At 38.2% G+C, this 20252-nt stretch overlaps 1 protein-coding gene across 1 annotated transcript; it reads right to left on the bottom strand.

The window, feature by feature from the left end:
• Positions 1–313: 313 nt before the first annotated feature.
• Positions 314–963, bottom strand: LOC127105443 (calmodulin-like protein 3). The gene has a single exon (XM_051042639.1). It carries the CDS (start codon positions 879–881, stop codon positions 447–449), a length of 435 nt encoding a protein of 144 aa, XP_050898596.1. The 5' UTR covers positions 882–963; the 3' UTR covers positions 314–446.
• Between the last annotated feature and the right edge of the window lie 19289 nt (positions 964–20252).

The following is a 20252-nucleotide window of genomic DNA, read 5'->3' on the forward strand; positions in this document are numbered from 1 at the left end:
GCTAACATACATATATCCGAGCTACTAAGTTTTTCACTCACTTTTAGTGAGATCACTTAATTTCACCTAGGCCATAAAGTTATTTCCGTCTTGGATGGAAAATAGGATGTGTCAAAGATTTGACTAGCCAATAAAAAAAGGCTTGTGACATATATGAACCAATATTTAAACATTGAATAATTTTTTCTTTTGTAATGTCTAAATTATTTAATTATTTAAGTATAACCAAATACATTATAGTTATCTGATTCTTAAAAAAATTAAGATAGCAAACTTAATAAATGAACTTTTATTTATCTTATATTGTCTTACAATAATGACATAATATTCAAACCTAAAGAACAATACATTTATTCATCTTTTGGAGTTACTAAAACTTTGTTCCATCAACTTGACAAACTCATAGTGATCAATTAATTCGTCTTCATTTTGATCAACAACATTAATCATTTTCTGGCATTCCACAAAAGTCTCTCTGAAATCCCAAACAACTCAACAGCTTCTATGAACCCATCTTTGTTTTCATCAAACATATTGAAAGTTTCCTCCACCTCTTCCAAACTAACCCCATTTTCAAACATATTACTAATTTCTTGCTCATCACCAAATTCCTCTATAGCAACCCCTTCAAATTCATCTCTTAATCCTAGCTTTTCCATCACATCAAAGATTTCTTCTTTGCACAGTCTCACACCACTTTGAATGCCGTTATTCAAGCCCGGCTTCACTGCATGTTCTTCACCATTAGAGTAATAATAACTTGCAAGAGTGATGATGCAACATTTAATATAATGGGAAACATAGCTCCATAAAATTGAGAGGAAGCATTTAATTCTAATATCACATAGGAGAACTCTAGGAAACAAAGATGATCGGAACATTTTTATGTTACAAGGTATTTGGTCTATTGATATTAGTAAAATCACATAGAGAGTAAGACTATGTCTAAACTTATTGATGAATATTGACATTTGGGGTTCTTAGGTTTATATACAATATAAATTAATAAATAAAAGTGACCATTATTTAGCTTCAAGTAGAAGCGTCAACGAATAACGTTTCCTAGGTGTTAAGGATGTTACTCCACTTACGAAAACATTGCTGCTATGTTTCCCGGAAATAAATGCCTTAAGATTCCATTTGGAATTGCGAGCAAAAAAATTGAAATAATGATAAAAAAAACATTCTCTTAACATGTTTTTTTTTAAAATGAAATTTATATAAGATTCACCTAATTTGATGGAATCTGTAATTGTATCGATAAAAATAATGTATTGCTAGGCCTCTTCAAATTTTTAACTCATGATTAAGGGATACACGCCAGGCCCAATTGTAAGAACGCGACAAGTGCTTCACAAAATATACATTTTTATTATATGGAAGAACTTCGATGATTTGTTTTAATAAACTACAGAATAATATTAATAAAAATTATCTAGAGCACAAGAGCATAAGGTATGTACATATATAATATAATTATAACTCAGAGTGTTGAAACCACTACCAAAGTCTACTAAAAAACACATTAAGTTCAAACCAACTCAAAAAATTTCCAAAAATTATAAAATATAGTTCTCAAGTCATGCACATAATAAATTTAATAAATGTATTTTTTTAATCAATTTTAATAGTTTTCAATATAAATTGATAATTTTTAGAAATTAAAGTATGAAAAATGTTCTTGGCCGCCGCACAATCCAATAGATATGGCTTGCACAACCCAATCGATAAGGCCCGCATAATACTTTATTTTCTAACCTTTTGGTAGATGAAACAAACAAAGAATAAATACGGTTGTATACTAAAAAAAAGAAATAACTCTAGGACATGAACTAGTCATATCACATAATATTAAGTTCAAGTTATGACACCCACATGATGTATAAAATGCTCCAGGATTTATGTCTGATAATCTTCTTTGTACTCCTTGATTTTTACCCTTCATGTTGGAACCATTATCATAATCTTGTCCCCTTATATCATCAATATTAAGGCCATATTTTTTAAAACATTAACAAGCTCATTAAAAAGACCTTTTCCTGATGTGTCATCAACTTTTAAAAATTCTAAAAAATACTCCTTGATTTTAATTGGAAATTTAGAAGTATCAACGCATCTCAAAATCAGAGTCATTTGTTCTTGATGACTTACATCAGGAGTACAATCAAGAATAACAGAAAAATATTTTGCATCTTTAACTTTCTCTTTGATTGACTTTTTAACTTGGAAGACTATCATTTCTATAAGCTCGTTTTGTATGGTATTGCTTAAAAAATGATTACGAGTTTCATTATTTTTTATGCACCTAACATGTTCTTTCATAATTGGATCAAATTCCGCAAGCATCTCAATCAAAGTCAAAAAATTACCATTACCTTTTTCATATATCTTTTTATTTGTTCCACGAAAAGCAAGATTATTTTTAGAAAGATATTTGATTATAGCTATAATCCTAAGTAGAATCTTTTCCCAATATTTTTTTCTTTGTTAGTTTGTTCTTGTAAATGCTTATCAATTGTTTGTTTTGTTCTCAATCTCTTTTCTAGTTTAATCCACTTGTTCATATTAATTATATATTCACGATTTGATTCATGACTCTTAAGCTTGGATCCAAGATTCTTCCAATCTTTAGTCCCTTCATTTGCTAGTTGATTGACATTTGTTGAACCAAATAACTTATAGCAAAAACAATACACTTTGTCTAAATATTTAGAATAAACTAGTCATCTTCTATCATGTTTTTCTCCATTTGACTGTGTTCGTTGATAACATGATGAATAGAAATATCTTTTATTTTCATCTTTTGGATATTGAAAATTGTCATGTCTGATAGGACCCTTTTATATCATTAAATCTATAAATTTTCCATCAATATTTTTCCATAGTCCTAGGTCATAAATATTTGTAGGTACTTCACTAGAAGTGTTATTATGCTCAACATTCCCCTCTACTCCTATTTCTAAAATATTATATTCTAGTTCTTGATAAAAATTATGACTATTTGTGTTGTCAATATTATTTATATGTGGTTGTTCTATCACGTTTTCACCATTGTCAATATCATCTCTAGGTGGCTGTTCTACACTATTGTCAGTATTATCTAACGGTGGTTGTTCTATCATATTTCACCTATTAAACTTGCTTATGCATCCTTTTTATGAGCAATAACAAATTTATCAAGACCACCACATTGTGATTCAATTAATTTTTCAACTTTTCATTTTTTTCTTCAATTTTGCATAACCAGATTCATACTTTCTATTTGACATTTTCTTTTGTAAATAATCAAAATAAAAAAATTAACTAAATATTAAAGAAATCAAAATAAACTAAACACTAAAATAAATATAGAAAAGAATAATCGATGAACGATAAAACCTAGAATTGGAAACAAACAGAGATGAAAGGCTCTGATGCTCCGTACGCTAGACGTCGGGATGTATGCGGTTTATAGGCATTCAGAATCTAGATGATGTCAAATTCAGATAGGTTGAGCCGCAAAGACAAAGTTTGATCAATAGACAATACGTTTCAAGGGAAGGAGAAGAAGAATTTTTTTATGAACAGAAGATGAGCGAATGAAAAAAACGTGAAGAATGGAGTTTGGAGACTGAGAGACGTTAGTTAGGGAATTGGGATGGGTTAATAGGGATTTATTTTTTGGGGGATAAATAAAATCCTTTAAATGATATTAATTATGATATTGATTAATTTTTAAAAAGATGATATTGATTGACTAATTTTTAGGGAAGAGAAAGATTCTAAATTATTTTAATTTAATCAGTTAAAATTTGTTAATAGTTAGTATTCATAAATATTTTGTTTGGGATAGAGTCCACACAAAAGGGAGCAAATTGGGAAAGCATCGATGTGTAGCCAAAGAGCCTTACCATCAATGGGTAAAGAAAAGGGTTCAAGAAGTCAAACTACCTTTCATTATCAAATTCTCTTCTCGGCCTGAATCACCTGAGCCAATTCCCATCTCTATAGAACGGGTTGACGAACTCAAAGAAACTATCTTAAAACTTGAAAAAGAAAAGGAGGAGTTTCAAACCAAACTAGACAAGGCCTCTCGAGAAAGCAATGATTTGAGATGGGAAGCAACCCTAAAAGATAAAATCATTGAAGGTAGCAGCAAAAGGTCAAGGTTGAAGAGCATCAAGGGCGCAAAGTACGAGGATGCCTAGGAGGGGAAAATTATGAGCTAAAATTGTGAAATTAAGACCGAGATGATGCTTTGGCTAGAGTCTAATTGAAGGAGATGCGGAAAAAAATATATGCAGATGGAAAGATCCTGAAAGAAGAAGATATTGATAGCTTGAAACAAAAGCATGATGAGGCGATGAATGAGTACAAAGAATATATTCAAAAAGAAAGGCGTTAGGAAGAAGAAGTCTAAGATTTTCTTGCAAAATGCCAAGAGGATCTAGAGCAAGCAATTAAAGACTTAAAAGTGTTAAAAGGGTAAAATAAGTATCAAGAACATGCTCTAGAAGATTATAGAGAAGAGTGTGGGCATTGGGAGAACCACTACCAAAATTTGGTCAATCATGCAGAAGATTGCGACATCTTCCAAGTACTGAAAAGAGAGAATATATGTTGGAGAGACTTTTTCTTGAAGCTGGAAGGCTTAGAAAATGAAGCAATTGGAGACATCCCCTGGTACCTGAAAAAAGACGATGCAACAATGCATCCTCTAAATACTCCAACAGAAGATTATGATTTTTTTAATTATGTAAAACAATGCTAGAAGAATTTAGGTAAAAAATGTATGTACTTCTAAATTTATAAATGCTAACTGATGTAATCTTGTACTCCTTTTGATTATCTTAACTTTTGGCATTACAACACCCTCACGATTTATGGATGCTTGTAATAAATCATAAGTCTACATAATTCCCTAAAAGAAAAAAATGCAACAAATCATGCATTGTCATGCATCCGCATTCATAAAATTTGCATTCATCCATTATTTTCGTCCAAAACTCATTCCACCTTTTTCATCAGCAAATAACCATACTAGTTGATTATGCAACACCGTTATCAAACAAGAAACGACTCTAAGAGGATAATGGAAGATTTAGAACTAGGTTAGGAGGTTTCAAGAGAGGATGTTTATCATCTAAAGAGCAAAATGGATTAGATCCTAGAAACCTTACAAGTGTTGGCAAGGGGGAAGGCTATCCATAACCCGTTGTACGCATGGAAAGTATTACCCTTTCACATCAACCAGGCTTCACTCCGGAACCTCAACAAGTTAAAACTGAAAATGTCCAATTCCTAATCTATATTCTATCCCCAAGCTATACTCCACCTTTGGAAAATGTCCCTGAAAGTGGTGCATCCCATCATCGCCCTTTGCAGACTTCGATAATCGACACAAATGAAGTACACCATATCCTGAAAAAATCAAATGTACATGTTGGTTATCCTATACCCCAAAGTGACACTAAAAACCCTCGCTTCGCATACCACATGGAAAATCCGCAAGACACGCATCCCATAGACGATACTAATACTCTGCAAGTTTGGCATCCAGCTACATCGAACGAAGATGATGAGCCCAAGGGAAAATACCATATCCTAGAAAAAGGATAAAGGCTACCGAGGGACATGATATGTATGACCTCAACGCTTTCGATATGCTCTTGGTTCCCGCTGTGGCCATTCCTCCAAATTTCAAATTACTAGACTTTGCGAAATACAAGGGCCTCAACTGTCCAAGAAGCCACTTGGCGATGTATTGCAAGAAGATGGCATCTCATGCCCACAATGACAAGTTTCTAATTTACTGCTTTCATAATAGCTTGAGTGGAGTGTCACTAAATTGGTATATGCATTTAGAAAGGAGCAGAATTCGACCGTGGAAAGATCTAGCAGATGAAATTTTGAAACAATACAAGTACAATATGGACATGACGCGTGATCGTATGCAACTACAAAGTTTAGTCCAAAATATCAACAAAACTTTCAAAGAATACATGCAATGATGGAGAGAGTTTGAAGCTCATGTCGAGCCACCACTTTCAGAAAATGATAGGAAATGTATCATTGGGATTCTTTGACTTGGTGGTAATTGGGGAGCGAGTGGAAAATGGTCTCAAAGTGGGAAGATTCGGGGCACTTATTATAGCCAGAGCGGCAACAACTTCCAAAATAAGAAGGAGGGTGAGACTAATATCATCATGGACAATGTCATGAATTCATACCAGGGGCCAGAAAAATCTTATCGTCCCCTAGTGTATAAGCATCAACCACCCCTGCACAATATTATCCATACCCATATGCAGCAGCCACATTTCCAGTTCATTATCCCTAATCAAGGCCTTCCTAGCCTCCACATCAGCAGCCTCTGTCTATTCCTCCTTAAAATTACTAGAATCATAACCAGAATCAGAATCATTTCAGGACCTAAAGCAATCAGGAAAGAAGGAATTCCCAATTTGACCCAATTCTTATACCATATACTAAACTCTTACCACATTTGATACAAAACTCGTTGGTACTTCCTCGGCCTCTTAAACCTTTGATACCATCATTATCGTATTGGTATTAACTAAATGCTAAATGCAAATACCATGTTGGGACAACGAGGCACTCTGTTGAAAATTGTAGGGCATTCAAAGCCAATGTGCAAGAGTTGATCAACAATAAGAGCTTAGTCTTCAAGGATGACAGTCAAAATGTGAAAAATAATCCTTTGCCCACGCATAATGGCCCATCCATTAATGCCATCGAAGAATGTCTAAGTCACAATATGATTAAAGAAGTAGAGAAATTAAAGACCCCCTTGTCGACGCTCCATGCAAAGCTAGTTAAGTTCGGCCTTATTGGGGGAAGCCATGATGACTGTGAAGAATGTATCATTTACCCTGAACGGTGCAAGGTTATAAATAAGTACATCCAAGAACTCATGAATCAGGATGTGGTGCAGATAAACCATACATAAAATTAGGGGTGGCAAAACGGGCTCGGCCCGCGGGGCATGCCCGTTTTGGCCGCACTTTTGTGCGGGGCGGGCCAAGGATTTAGGCCCTCACCCTCAAATGTGTCCTCCCCGCCCCGTCCCGTTTTTTTCGCGGGCTTTTGCGGGCACGTGTATTTACATAAATTTTTGCATTTTTAGGCTTAAGGAGTGCAGTGCCCGCGGGCTTTTCCCGCCCCGCCCTCACTTTTTTGCGGGGCGTGTCTAAGTTGTAGGCCCGCATTCTCAACTATGACCGCCCCGCCCCGCCCCGTTTTTTTGTGGGCTTTTGCGGGGCGGGCATGCCCGTTTGCCACCCCTACATAAAATGTTCTAGATGTCTCGACCTTGGAGCCGCATATTAATAATAGAGATGGGTTGCCAAGACCTCTTGAGATCCTTTACCAATGAGAGAGTATCCAACTAGTGATGAACCGGAGGCTACCAATTATTTTTCCCTTACGAGAGTTCAAAAGCGGTACTATGGAACTACAGTATGATGGTCCTTGTTAGTGGAAGAGATAGAAATGTGAAAGATAAGTCTATGGAAGCTTTAAAGTATGTCATTACCCATATCTTGCTAACTAGTAGGATGACCCGAAACGGTCAAATCTTTATGCCATAACACCTAAGAGGAGTAATTGTTGATGTATCAAGAGAACCATCAACAGGAAGAGAATGCCAAATCCTAACAAGGGGAAGGACCTCGCTAAGAGGGCCACACCCCTTGAATAGTCCATAGAGTTCTTGAAAATCATAAAGAGGAATGAGTACAAAGTAGTGGATCAACTACATCAAAAACCCTCCAAGATCTCCATTCTCTCGCTGCTGTTAAACTTAGAGGTAGGTCGACAAGAATTTTTAAAATTTTTAAACCAAGCTAATGTCATTTAAGACATAATGTTAGACCAATTTGATGGGGTAGTCGCCATTATCACCGCATACAACAATCTCATCTCTAACGACAAAGAGTTGCTAACTGAGGGGATGGCCCACAATAAAGATTTACACATATCAATGAATTATCTAGACAGTGTCCTTGCAAGAGTTTTAGTTTATACCAGATCCTCACTAAATTTTATGCCCAAATAAACTCTTGCTAAAATGTCGTTTGATGGGATGTATATGAAGCCTAGTGCTTAGGTAGTAAAGGTATTTGATGGTTCAAGAAGGACAGTCATCAGGGAGGTGGACTTACCTATAAAGGTCAGGCCTCATATCTTTGAAATTGCTTTCCAAGTGATTGATATCAGTCCAGCCTACTGTTTCCTGTTAGGGAGACATTGGATCCATGCAGTCGACACTGTTACGTCCACCCTACACCAGAAATTGAATTTTTTTTTTTTTTGGAAAACAAGTTGATAATTCTTTCAGGTGAAGCAAATATGATTGTAAGCCATCTTTTGTCCTTCTGATACATTGAAGTGGCTAAAGAAGCCTTGGAAACCTCTTTCCAAGCTTTAGATATTTTCAATGTTCTTTCCGTGGGAGAGAGGAACTCCGCTAATAAGCAAAACCTAACTATCACATCTTTGAAAAGTGAAAATCTTATGGTAGAAATGGGAAGATCCGAAGGTTGGTGGTAGTTGTTGAATTTTCCTGAGAAAATGGATAGATGTGGTTAGGATATAAGTCATCCATAGGGAAGAAAGGAGTCACAATTTTGAATGCTGAAAAGATGCCCATCTGTAGCATTTAAGAAACTTTCTACAGTGCGGGATTCATCTACGATGATCTAGTAGCCACTGTTGAAGATATCACAAATGAAGAGGAGGTGCCCTACTTAGTGTACCGTTGCGCTCCAAACGTAACCCTCGACAAGTGGAAGACTATTGAAATTCCCTGAGACTTTTCCATTATCAAAGTAATTTGTTGTATTTTCAAATCATTTTGATCTGCCTAAGGCTCGAGGATAACTTGTAGAGCACCCTTTTTGTTTTCAGCTGTTTAATTATCATTAATGAAAAATCATTTTGTTGTCTCAATCATATTTTCCTTTTCGCTTTTATTTCTTTATTGTTTTAAGAAAATGGAAATTTCTTTCATTACACTTTTTGATTCCTTTTTACTTTTTTCTAAGAAGTCATCATCAAACCATGCAGTCCATAAACGAATCCATTGAAAACGACATTGCTATGATCTCACATAACCTTGAACTCCCCATTAACTATGGCGAAGAGGATTGTGAGGAAGAATGTGAACTTCCTGATGAACTGAAAAGTCTACTAGAGCACGAGTCTAAAGTGATACAACCATATTAAGAGCCAGTGAAAGTAATCAACTTGGGGACCGAGCCTAATAGAAAGGAGGTCAAGATTGGAGTATCTTTAAAATAAAACGAACGATAAAAGTTCTCTTTGATTAAAAAACCAAATAACTTTTCATCTCTTGAGACACCATATTTTATGAACATATCTTTCCCTACACCAATCAAAACATAAACTCTCCCACTCATAACTCCAATCATCGGGATTCCAACTCCCTAACAGATTACTCCTTTGATTATCTCACTAGTAACTCTCCCACACATCATACACTGAATACCACCACTCCTCATACCCAAATTCCTTTACGTATCATTCATCCTCTCAATCCCCATCCTAATGTTAATCTTGAACATTATCAAGTTCCCCCCACACGCAAATCCAACCAAACCTTAAGACCTCTAACATACCTAGAAGACTATAACTACTCTCTTCTTCAAGGTAAATCTCCTTCCAACATCAGCAATTTAGGTAATATCCAATTTCCTATTCAAAACTATCTATCTTGTAATAACTGATATGATTGTCATAGAATATTTAATCTTAAATTATCCACTATAAAGGAACTCACTACTTATTCTCAACCCATTAAGGACCCTAATTGGCAACAATCCATTACTAATGAGATTAATTCCCTTAAAGCTATAAAAACTTGGGATCTTGTACCTCTCCCTCCTAACAAAAACTCCATTGGCTGTAAATGGGTATTTAAAATAAGTTTTTTAACCAATGAAACTATAGAGAGGTACATAGCTCGTTTAGTAGCTAAAGGTTTCAATCAAACCTAGGGGATTGATGATCTGGACACTTTTAGCCCTATTGTTAAGATGACCAACATACGCCTTATTTTGTCATTGGTTGCCTCTAACAATTGACACCTTCAACAACTTAATATCAACACCGCTTTCCTTCATGGTGACTTAGATGATGTTGTCTATATGAAACTCCCTTCAGGTCTAAAAGCCCCTAATAGCAATAACTTAGTTTGTAAATTAAATTGGTCCATATACGGCTTAAAACAAGCTAGCCCATAATGAAATCGGAAACTCATTAACACTTTAATCAATCTCAGTTACACTCAATCTAGATCTGATTATTCTATTCACTAAGAAATATGATAATTGTTTTACTATTTTGCTGTTATATATCGGCGATTTACTTATTGCAGGTAACCACGTGGACACTATCTTTAATCTCAGGCATGTTCTAGACATTGAGTTTAGCATAAAAAGACATAGGGAACATCAAATATTTCCTAGGTTTGAAGTAGCTCGATCTTCAAAAGGGATATATATTCGCCAACGAAAATAGAGTTTAGACATCCTACAAGAAGCTAGTTTGCTTGGCACTAAACCATCACCTATGTCCATGGATCCTAATCACAAATTCCAATCTGACACTGGAACTCCTATCTTTAATGCTACTATTTTCAGAAGTATAATTAGTAAATTATTATATTTGACTCGCATAAAACCTAATATTTGTTTTTCAGTTTGCAGGATAAGTCAACACCTTGCAAATCCCACTAATATTCATCTTGAAGTTGTGTTTCGGATCTTACGGTACATAAAGGCTTCTTCATCTCAAAGCTTTCTCTTCAAAACATAATCATCTCAAAAATTGATTGGCTTCACCGACTCCGATTGGGGTTCCTGTCCCAACACCAGACAATCAACAATAGGATTTTGCTTTCTTTTTCGACAACTCCCTCATCTGCAAAAAAAAACAAAAAGCAGCACATTGTATCAAGATCGTCCTCAGAAGCTGAATACAACGCTCTCGCTAACAGTACATGTGAGGCCTAATGATTTTTTTTTACCTTCTTTATGACCTCGGTGTTCCTCGCAACAACCTTGTCAGCATATACTACGACAACAAATCAGACATATACATCACCAACAACCTCGTCTTCTTTGAATGCACAAAGCACATTGAAATGAGTTGCCATATTGTTCGCTATAAGGTTCAAGACAATGTTATTCATCTCCTTTTAATTTCTACCGAACGACAAGTTGCAGGTTCACAAAAGTCTTGTACAGTGTTCCATTCCACAATCTTTCTTCCAAAATAAAATTGCACGATATATAGTCCAATTTGAGGGGGTTGTTAAACATAATTAGGTTATAATTAGGTTATGTTTAGTGAGCTAACTGATTTTTCCTAGATTATAGGAATCAGTGTTGAAATGTATATTTCGTGTCGGGTTTTTGTTATCGTATCCACAGAGATTGTAAGATATCACTGCCGTTCAATGGTTGAATTAATCTTAACTTAATGTAACAATAGGGTTTTGGTTTTAATCAAGTTATCTTGCATACAAAGTAATTAATTGCGGTAAAAGTTATGTTTTGATTAAATGAGAAATATTGTCAAAGTTAGGTTTCAATGATCACTTTGCATGTATTAGCTCGGTCAACAATCTTATAAACTCCTTTAGATGATAAATAATTTCACAAGGTCCTCTCAATGCGTTTCTCTCGAACACCCATTGTGAGTTTTGCCATTTTGATCCATTGTTTCTCTCGAACACAATCTATCAAAATGACAACCTTTTGGTTCAACCTTATGGTGAACAAAATCATTCGTTACTATCTCTAGCTAACAAACAAGTTTGGATGAAAACCTAGGTCAAGAATCGGTAAACATCTCTCGATCATAAACCAACACAAAGAGTTTTAAATAGAAACAAAGTTTTCATCATATATTTACCGTTAAAGAGTTTACATATGAGGATCCTTACATTTACACACAAAGCTAGAAATCACCTACATCTAACCTTGACAAATGGATGACTTAGCTACTCATTTTCATGGTAGCTTGGTCGGCAAGTAAGGAAAGAAGGTTGATCAACATCCAAGTCGGATAATCGAAGTTGGATGGTGTCATACCCCAAAATTTGCCCGTTGATATTACAAAGCATTTTCCAAGACCCTCTGACTTGATCTGCAAGGCACTGATATCAAATGGACAAAAGCCCAGCTCACAACAGGCCTAATCCAAAGTGGCCCAAAATAGCTTGCTCGCTAGGCGAGCAATTCCTTCGCCTAGCGAATATCTCAGCATGCCACTCGCCCAGCGAAGCACCAGGTCCAGAAAAAGCCCAGACCTAGCTTGCTCGCTAGGCGAGCAATCCCTTCGCCTAGCGAAGCTTGCGAAAATTTGAAGTTTTGGACCTCATTTTAAGCCCATTAGGTCACCACCACTACCACTATAAATACCAGCTCCTCTGCCACGAAAAAGGGGGAGAAGGAGGGACGAACACACACACAGACCCAGAGGGAGAAACACTGAAACCCTGCTGATCCAGAGAATTCGGAAGACGGAAACCCTGAAGGCCGCTCACCCGCTCCGAAGCTACCGCCGCCCAACTCAATCCGGCTCGCCAATTCGAGGTTGCAATTCGATTGCAAACAGGTTTGCATCACTATTATCGCTTTATTTTCTTAATTTGCATGTGATATCGCTTTATGTTCTTATTTTGCATGTGGTACCGCTTTAGGTTCTTAATCTGCATGTGATTATCACTTTATGTTCTTATTTTGCATGTGGTACCTCTTTAGGTTCTTAATCTGCATGTGATATCGCTTTGTGTTCTCATTTGGCATGTGGTACCGCTTCATGTTCTTAACTTGTGGATGATATTATAATTGAATTCATAAACATATTTGAAGTTTTGCATGTGAATTTAAGTGTGCCTGAATATTGTGAATGCTGAACCATGTAATTATGTGTTGGATGCCATAAGCCATGCCGCAGGTTGAGGTCATACTGTTCTCAAATTCCAAACCCGTGGTCGCTCGCTAGCTCATCGCTAGGCGAGCCTGCAGCGAGCCTTCACTGAGCCTTCGCTAGGCGAAGCAGAGGCGAACGGGACAGTGGCTGTTTTGTCTCTTTGTTGTCCATTTTATGTTCATCTAATCATGATTCTGCATTATTTGGCTTAAATTTCTGACTGTTATATTTATTTTATGGGGCAATTTCCAATTGTATTTTGCCTCAATGCTCTAATCCGTGTGTTGCATGATGTAAAGGCTAGCATACTTCCAAAGAAATAACCGGCTAGGCATGCCGCTTTAGGTGTGGACATTCTTGAGGAGATGGCTTTTGGATGACCTAAGTTTAATATGGAGATTCATCTTGAATCACCAAGCTTGATTTTTAATGTATTGATTTCATTGATTTCCTGTGGACCTAATTACCTAACTGATTACGGCTATTTAATTAATTGTTAAAATCCGGACTTTAAATAAATGATATCGGACCTCTCTTTATTACCCCACGATTACGTAATACGGTCATGTCCCGCGAATATGGGGATATCCTTAGCAAAGACCCTTCGGTTAAATCATCATAGTCCCTCGGATGTTGCCTTCGAAAATACGATTTTGTCCCTCGATGACCCTTCGGTGTAGCCTACGGTTAAATGATGATCGTCCCTTCGAATGCTAAGGTATCCTCACTACTGTTGCCTTCAATGACCCTACGATGACCCTTCTACATCCCAAGGATAAAACTACTTACTTCTCAATAGTCAGGACAGTTTTACCCTCATAAGGATAGGAAATGCCCGGAAAGACCTCGGACAGGTATAACCTTAATTGCTCATTCATAAAAAAAAAATACTTTTCACACCTCACACCTTTCAAACATCTTTTGGAAAATCATCACTTAGCATACATCCGTACTAGGATCATTGCCGAGTTATATTTTTCTAAACTACTTTCAAAAACTATACGAGATAACCACTTTGTATACATTCATGCAAGAATCATTACAAAGTTAAATTCTCATTTTCAAAACATTTTTCACACATTTCTCAACCACCTTTTTCAAACTAGAAAACATAAATGATTGAGCAATTAAGAGCCCATGGATAACCATGGATACAAAGGGTGCTAATACCTTCCCTTTGTATAAAGTACCTCCCGAACCTAAGAATTTAAAATTAAGGTCTTTCCTGTTCTTTTCCACCTTTCCTTATGGGATAAAAGAAAAGTCGGTGGCGACTCTTGCTATCCGCGACATTGCGATTAAAAATCCAATAAAGTCCAGTTCACCGTAAGACAGAACTGGCGACTCTGCTGGGGACGATTAAAGAGAGGTCCATCTTAAAAAAAAAAAAAAATCATTTATGTTTTAAATTGTTCCTTCGTTTAAGGGATTGTTTGAGTGAAAGATCCTACACCCGGATCTAGTGTACCTTAGGTAAGTAGCAATAGATCATCGCGACTATCCGGCGTATACTGGAATGGTTAAAATGATGGCTACGGTTAATGTGACACTTTGGTTGTCCTGATGTTCCTCATGTTACTTGAGGAAAAATTTGGCTTCCGCGTGGTGTCATCAAAGCATTAACCAGACCTTTAGAACCCTAATTGACTCATCCTAGCCATTAGAAAGTAGTGAGATAACTGGCTTCGGTTCCGACTGAGGTTGGTTGATACTCGATACTACACTCTTTGAGATTGGACTTTAGGGAAGCTTCGGTCAACCACTTGGCGTTGCACTGAAGTGGACTTAAAGAAAGGTCGATGATCTGAGATCCTTCTAGAACCCGGTTACTATTCTAGGACAGGTTGAACCAACCAAACTTCAGTGGGGAGGGTACTTACCTATGGAACTCATGCAAGCCTTAAAACCTAGGAATAATTGTTGTGTGACATGCTTGTGCTTGCATAACATCATGACATCATAACATTGTACTAACCATTTCAAGGACTTAGGGATTTAACTTTGCTCTGTTTTGTATAAAAAAAAAATAAAATAAAAAATAAAAAAAAAATAAAAAAATAAACAAAAAAAAAAAGTTTCCTTTTTTGGTAGTTTATGCAAAGTTAAAGTCCAAAAGTCCTTGAAAACATTTCATGCATTGCATAACATAACATAGCATAACAGGTACTCTAAAGGGATCAGTGTTCTCACGGTTTTCCTCCACACAAAAAAATGGACCTCGAACAAATTGTCAAAGACCTCCAGGCTCAGAATGCTCAACTCCAGAAGATAATCTTGAACTTATCCAGGGGGCAGAAGGAACTGAAGGCTCTTTTGCTCGAGAAGAAAAAAGACAAGAAATCTGTGAGGCACACTAACCCGGGAAGAAGGCAGTTTACGAAGATCAATATGACTTTAGCACAGGCACTGCAGGGTATGCTAAAAGCAAATTTAATTACCCTCAGAGATCCTCCTGCAAAACCCAACACTACTTCTCCTCGTTATAATCCCAATGCCAGGTGTGCATATCACTCCGATAGCCCCGGGCATGATACAAACAATTGTTGGTCGTTGAAGAACAAAATTCAGGATATGATCGACGCCGGAGAATTTGAATTTGATCCGCCTGAGACTCCTAATGTCATCACTGCCCCTCTGCCTAATCAAGATGAGACTGTCAATGCTGTGGAAGATACTGATAACGATTGTGACTTGGATAGCTGGATTTCCCCAACAATTGGTGACAGACTCGATAGTTGGAAGGCTGAAGACACTATCCCGATTTCCTTTAGTCAGGAGTAATTGTTATTGTTGTTTTAGCATTTTAAGGCATTGTGTCTATGCCCGGGGCACAATAGCTAATTTTTCAAGGGTTTTGTCATTTTCATCAGCATATTCATATTCAATAGATCAATGGACTTTTTGCATTCAAATATTGCGCTCTTTATCTTTCCTGTCATTTTTCAAACAAGCTATGTTTTCTTGCACACACTCACGTAACAATTTGCCGATCCATATCCACTCTGGATCCTGTTGATAATAGTTCTGCTACTGTTCATTATGACTTTGAAAATCCGATCTACCAAGCCGAGGATGGAAGCGGGGAAGATTGTGAAGTCCCTGGTGAACTTGTCAGACTGTTACTACAAGAAGAAAAGACCATACAGCCGCAGGAGGATTGAAATTGCAATGGGTACTGAAATAGACAAGAAAGAAGTCAGAGGTTTCTTGGGGCACTCGAATTACATTGCCCGATTCATCCCACATTTGACTGCTACCTGCAAACCCATCTTCAAATTACTAAAAAAGAAAAATCAAGAGATGGTATGGAATGATGAATGACAAAATCAAGAAGTATCCCCAAGAACCTCCAGTTCCGATGCCACCAGTTGAAGGAAGACCTTTAATCACGTATTTGACCGTGTTAGAAAATTCAATAGGGTGTGCTGGGGCAACATGACGAGTCTGGTCGAAAAGAGCATGCCATACACTGCCTTAGCAAAAGGTACCGACTGTGAAACAAGATACTCACAGCTCGAGAAAGCTTACTGTGCTTTGGCTTAGGCTGCTCGCCGACTAAGACAGTATATGTTGAATCATACCACTTTATTGATTTCTAAGATGGATTCTATCAAATATCTACTTGAGAAACCTGCTGTCTCCTGAGAGAGTTATCACTGATAATGGTACTAAACTGAACTCTGCATGCAGTTCAAAATAAAACACCATAACTCTTCTCCGTACCGGCCAAAGACGAACGACGCCGTGGAGGCTGCTAACAATATCGAGAATATAACAGTAACATACAAAGACTGGTATGAGATGTTACCCTTTGCTCTCCAGGGTTATCGCACTTCAATACGCACTTTGACAGGGGCAACTCCCTTCTCTTTAGTCTATGGAATGGAAGTCGTTTTACCAGTGGAAGTTCAGATTCCCTCTCTAAGAATCATGAAAGAGGCGGGCTTAGATGAAGATGAATGGATTCAGACTCGACTCGATCAGATAAATCTGATTGATGAGAAGAGACTTGCGGCTGTTTGTCATGGACAGATATATCAGAAGCGCATGACCCAGGCATTTAACAAAAGAGTCAAGAGACAGGTGTATCAAATTGGCGACTTGGTGGTAAAGCGCATCACTCTACCACAAGGTGATCCCAGAGGCAAATGGATTCCCACGTACGAAGGGCCGTTTGTAGTTAAGAAGGTATTCTCTGGTGGAGCCATGATACTCACTACGATGGATGGCGAAGACTTCCCACATCCCGTGAACACGGACATAGTTAAAAAATACTACGCATAACAGAGACCCGCTAGGTCGACGTACCTAGGCAAAAGTAAGGGCATCCCGGCGAACCAAAAGGGTTCGGGCAAAAATTAGGGATAAACATATAAAAATGTACACCCGGCAAGTCGAAAACCTGAAAAGGTGGCTTGGGCAAAAAAGGGTATCCTGGTGGACTGAAAACCTGAAAAGGTGGTCCAGGCAAAAATTAGGGATTAAAGCGTATGACTATGTCCCGCTCTTTGTCAGCTTCAACCAAGTTCCAAGGGACTGAACAAGCCGATCACTTCTATCCGACAGCAGGAGATGAGATGCTTGAAGACATAATGACAGTAGTGGAGTTAAAATCAACAGGATTTTTCCTCATAGCTTCTCTTTGTTTGCCTGACAATTTCCTCTTACTAGGATTTCTGTCTCCTTGTACTCAAATTGCCTATTTATAGGCCCTCTTGCAAAATCAATACAATTTCATTTCCAAAAAGATGCTTTTGTTTTACTTTCTCTATTTTGTTTGCATAAACGTCCATTGATTTACTTTGAATTGATTTATGCACTTGAATATGATCAATGTTTACCAAAAATGCATGCCTAGAATAACAATGACAATTACTACACGACTTCAGGACCAAGGAGAAGGTCTAACCACGCTTTCCAATGAATCCGTTGCTAATTCGATTCCCCGGCAACGCCAATTATTCCCCAGAGGAGGTCGGCACCACCAGACAGACATGTCATCTCTTCCATCCCCAGCCAGGCTCTGTTGAGTGTTTTCATCGTCAGACAGAAATCAAGTATCCCCAGCTAAGAAAGGGTCATCGATACAAATATCTCCGGCCAGAAGACTGAGATTTATTCCCCAGTAGAGTCCCCTGGAAGAACGTTTCAGACGCATAGTGCATTCATTACATCATTTCACATCACATACCTACATACAATTTTCATTCCGCATCATATATATTACATCATTTCATAACATATACATGCATACAATGTTCGCATTTATTTCAGACGCATAATTCATTCATTACATCATTTCGCATGCATACAACATTTGCATCTCATGCATCATGACATGGCATGAAGCTAACTTTATTTTTCAGGTCAATTATCCTCCTGACACAGTCAAAACAAAGGTCCATTCAGACGGGCATCTTTATCAATTACATTCAAGATTCAACTATATCCCTCAGATACTGCCTAGCATATGGTACATTCCGAGGTGTAGTCTAGCATACGACTACTTTCTTCTTCAGATACATCTTTCAGATATACTCCATGTCAACATTCATTCTGACATCCTCCTAACGATGGCATCTATAAGCTCACCCCAGACATTCATTGCAAATACAACATATACAAATACTATCAGATATAACCTAGCATACGGTCCACCCTGATTCATCTCAACACATGACTCCTTCAACTCAGATACGATCTAGCGTACGATCCATTCTGACCTTCAATAACTCAGATACAGTCTAATGTACGACCAAGTTAGACCTTCAAATCTTCAAATACCACTCAAATACAGTCTAATGTACGACCAAGTTAGACCTTCAAGTCAGATTCTGCAAATACAGTCTAATGTACGACCAAGTTAGACCGTCAAGTCCTCGGATTCTGCCCAGATACAGTCTAATGTACGACCAAGTTAGACCAGATTCTGCTCAGTGACAGTCTAATGTACGACCAAGTTAGACCGTCAAGTCCTCGGATTCTGCCCAGATACAGTCTAATGTACAACCAAGTTAGACCCTCATCCCTTGCTCAGGTGCTACCTTCGGACAGGTACATTCCTGAATGGTAGTCTGGTATACGGCTACTTCCCTTGCTCAGGTGCTACCTTCGGACAGGTACATTCCTGAATGGTAGTCTGGTATACGGCTACTTCCCTTGCTCAGGTGCTACCTTCGGACAGGTACATTCCTGAATGGTAGTCTGGTATACGGCTACTCCCCTTGCTCAGGTGCTACCTTCGGACAGGTACATTCCTGAATGGTAGTCTGGTATACGGCTACTCCCCTTGCTCAGGTGCTACCTTCGGACAGGTACATTCCTGAATGGTAGTCTGGTATACGGCTACTCCCCTTGCTCAGGTGCTACCTTCGGACAGGTACATTCCTGAATGGAAGTCTGGTATACGGCTACTCCCCTTGCTCAGGTGCTACCTTCGGACAGGTACATTCCTGAATGGTAGTCTGGTATACGGCTACTCCCCTTGCTCAGGTGCTACCTTCGGACAGGTACATTCCTGAATGGTAGTCTGGTATACGGCTACTCCCCTTGCTCAGGTGCTACCTTCGGACAGGTACATTCCTGAATGGTAGTCTGGTATACGGCTACTCCCTTACTCAGGTGCTACCTTCGGACAGGTACATTCCTGAATGGTAGTCTGGTATACGGCTACTCCCCTTGCTCAGGTGCTACCTTCGGACAGGTACATTCCTGAATGGTAGTCTGGTATACGGCTACTCCCCTTGCTCAGGTGCTACCTTCGGACAGGTACATTCCTGAATGGTAGTCTGGTATACGGCTACTCCCCTTGCTCAGGTGCTACCTTCGGACAGGTACATTCCTGAATGGTAGTCTGGTATACGGCTACTCCCCTTGCTCAGGTGCTACCTTCGGACAGGTACATTCCTGAATGGTAGTCTGGTATACGGCTACTCCCCTTGCTCAGGTGCTACCTTCGGACAGGTACATTCCTGAATGGTAGTCTGGTATACGGCTACTCCTCTTGCTCAGGTGCTACCTTCGGACAGGTACATTCCTGAATGGTAGTCTGGTATACGGCTACTCCCTTGCTCAGGTGCTACCTTCGGACAGGTACATTCCTGAATGGTAGTCTGGTATACGGCTACTCCCTGGCTCAGGTGCTACCTTCGGACAGGTACATTCCTGAATGGTAGTCTGGTATACGACTACTCCCTTACTCAGATGCTACCTTCGGACAGGTACATTTCTGAATGGTAGTCTAGTGTACGACTACTCCCTTTTCAGCAGATTCAGCCTAATGGACGGCTCAT

The sequence above is a fragment of the Lathyrus oleraceus genome, chromosome 7 (assembly GCF_024323335.1).
Source record: "Lathyrus oleraceus cultivar Zhongwan6 chromosome 7, CAAS_Psat_ZW6_1.0, whole genome shotgun sequence".
NCBI classification, from domain to species: Eukaryota; Viridiplantae; Streptophyta; class Magnoliopsida; order Fabales; family Fabaceae; genus Lathyrus; species Lathyrus oleraceus.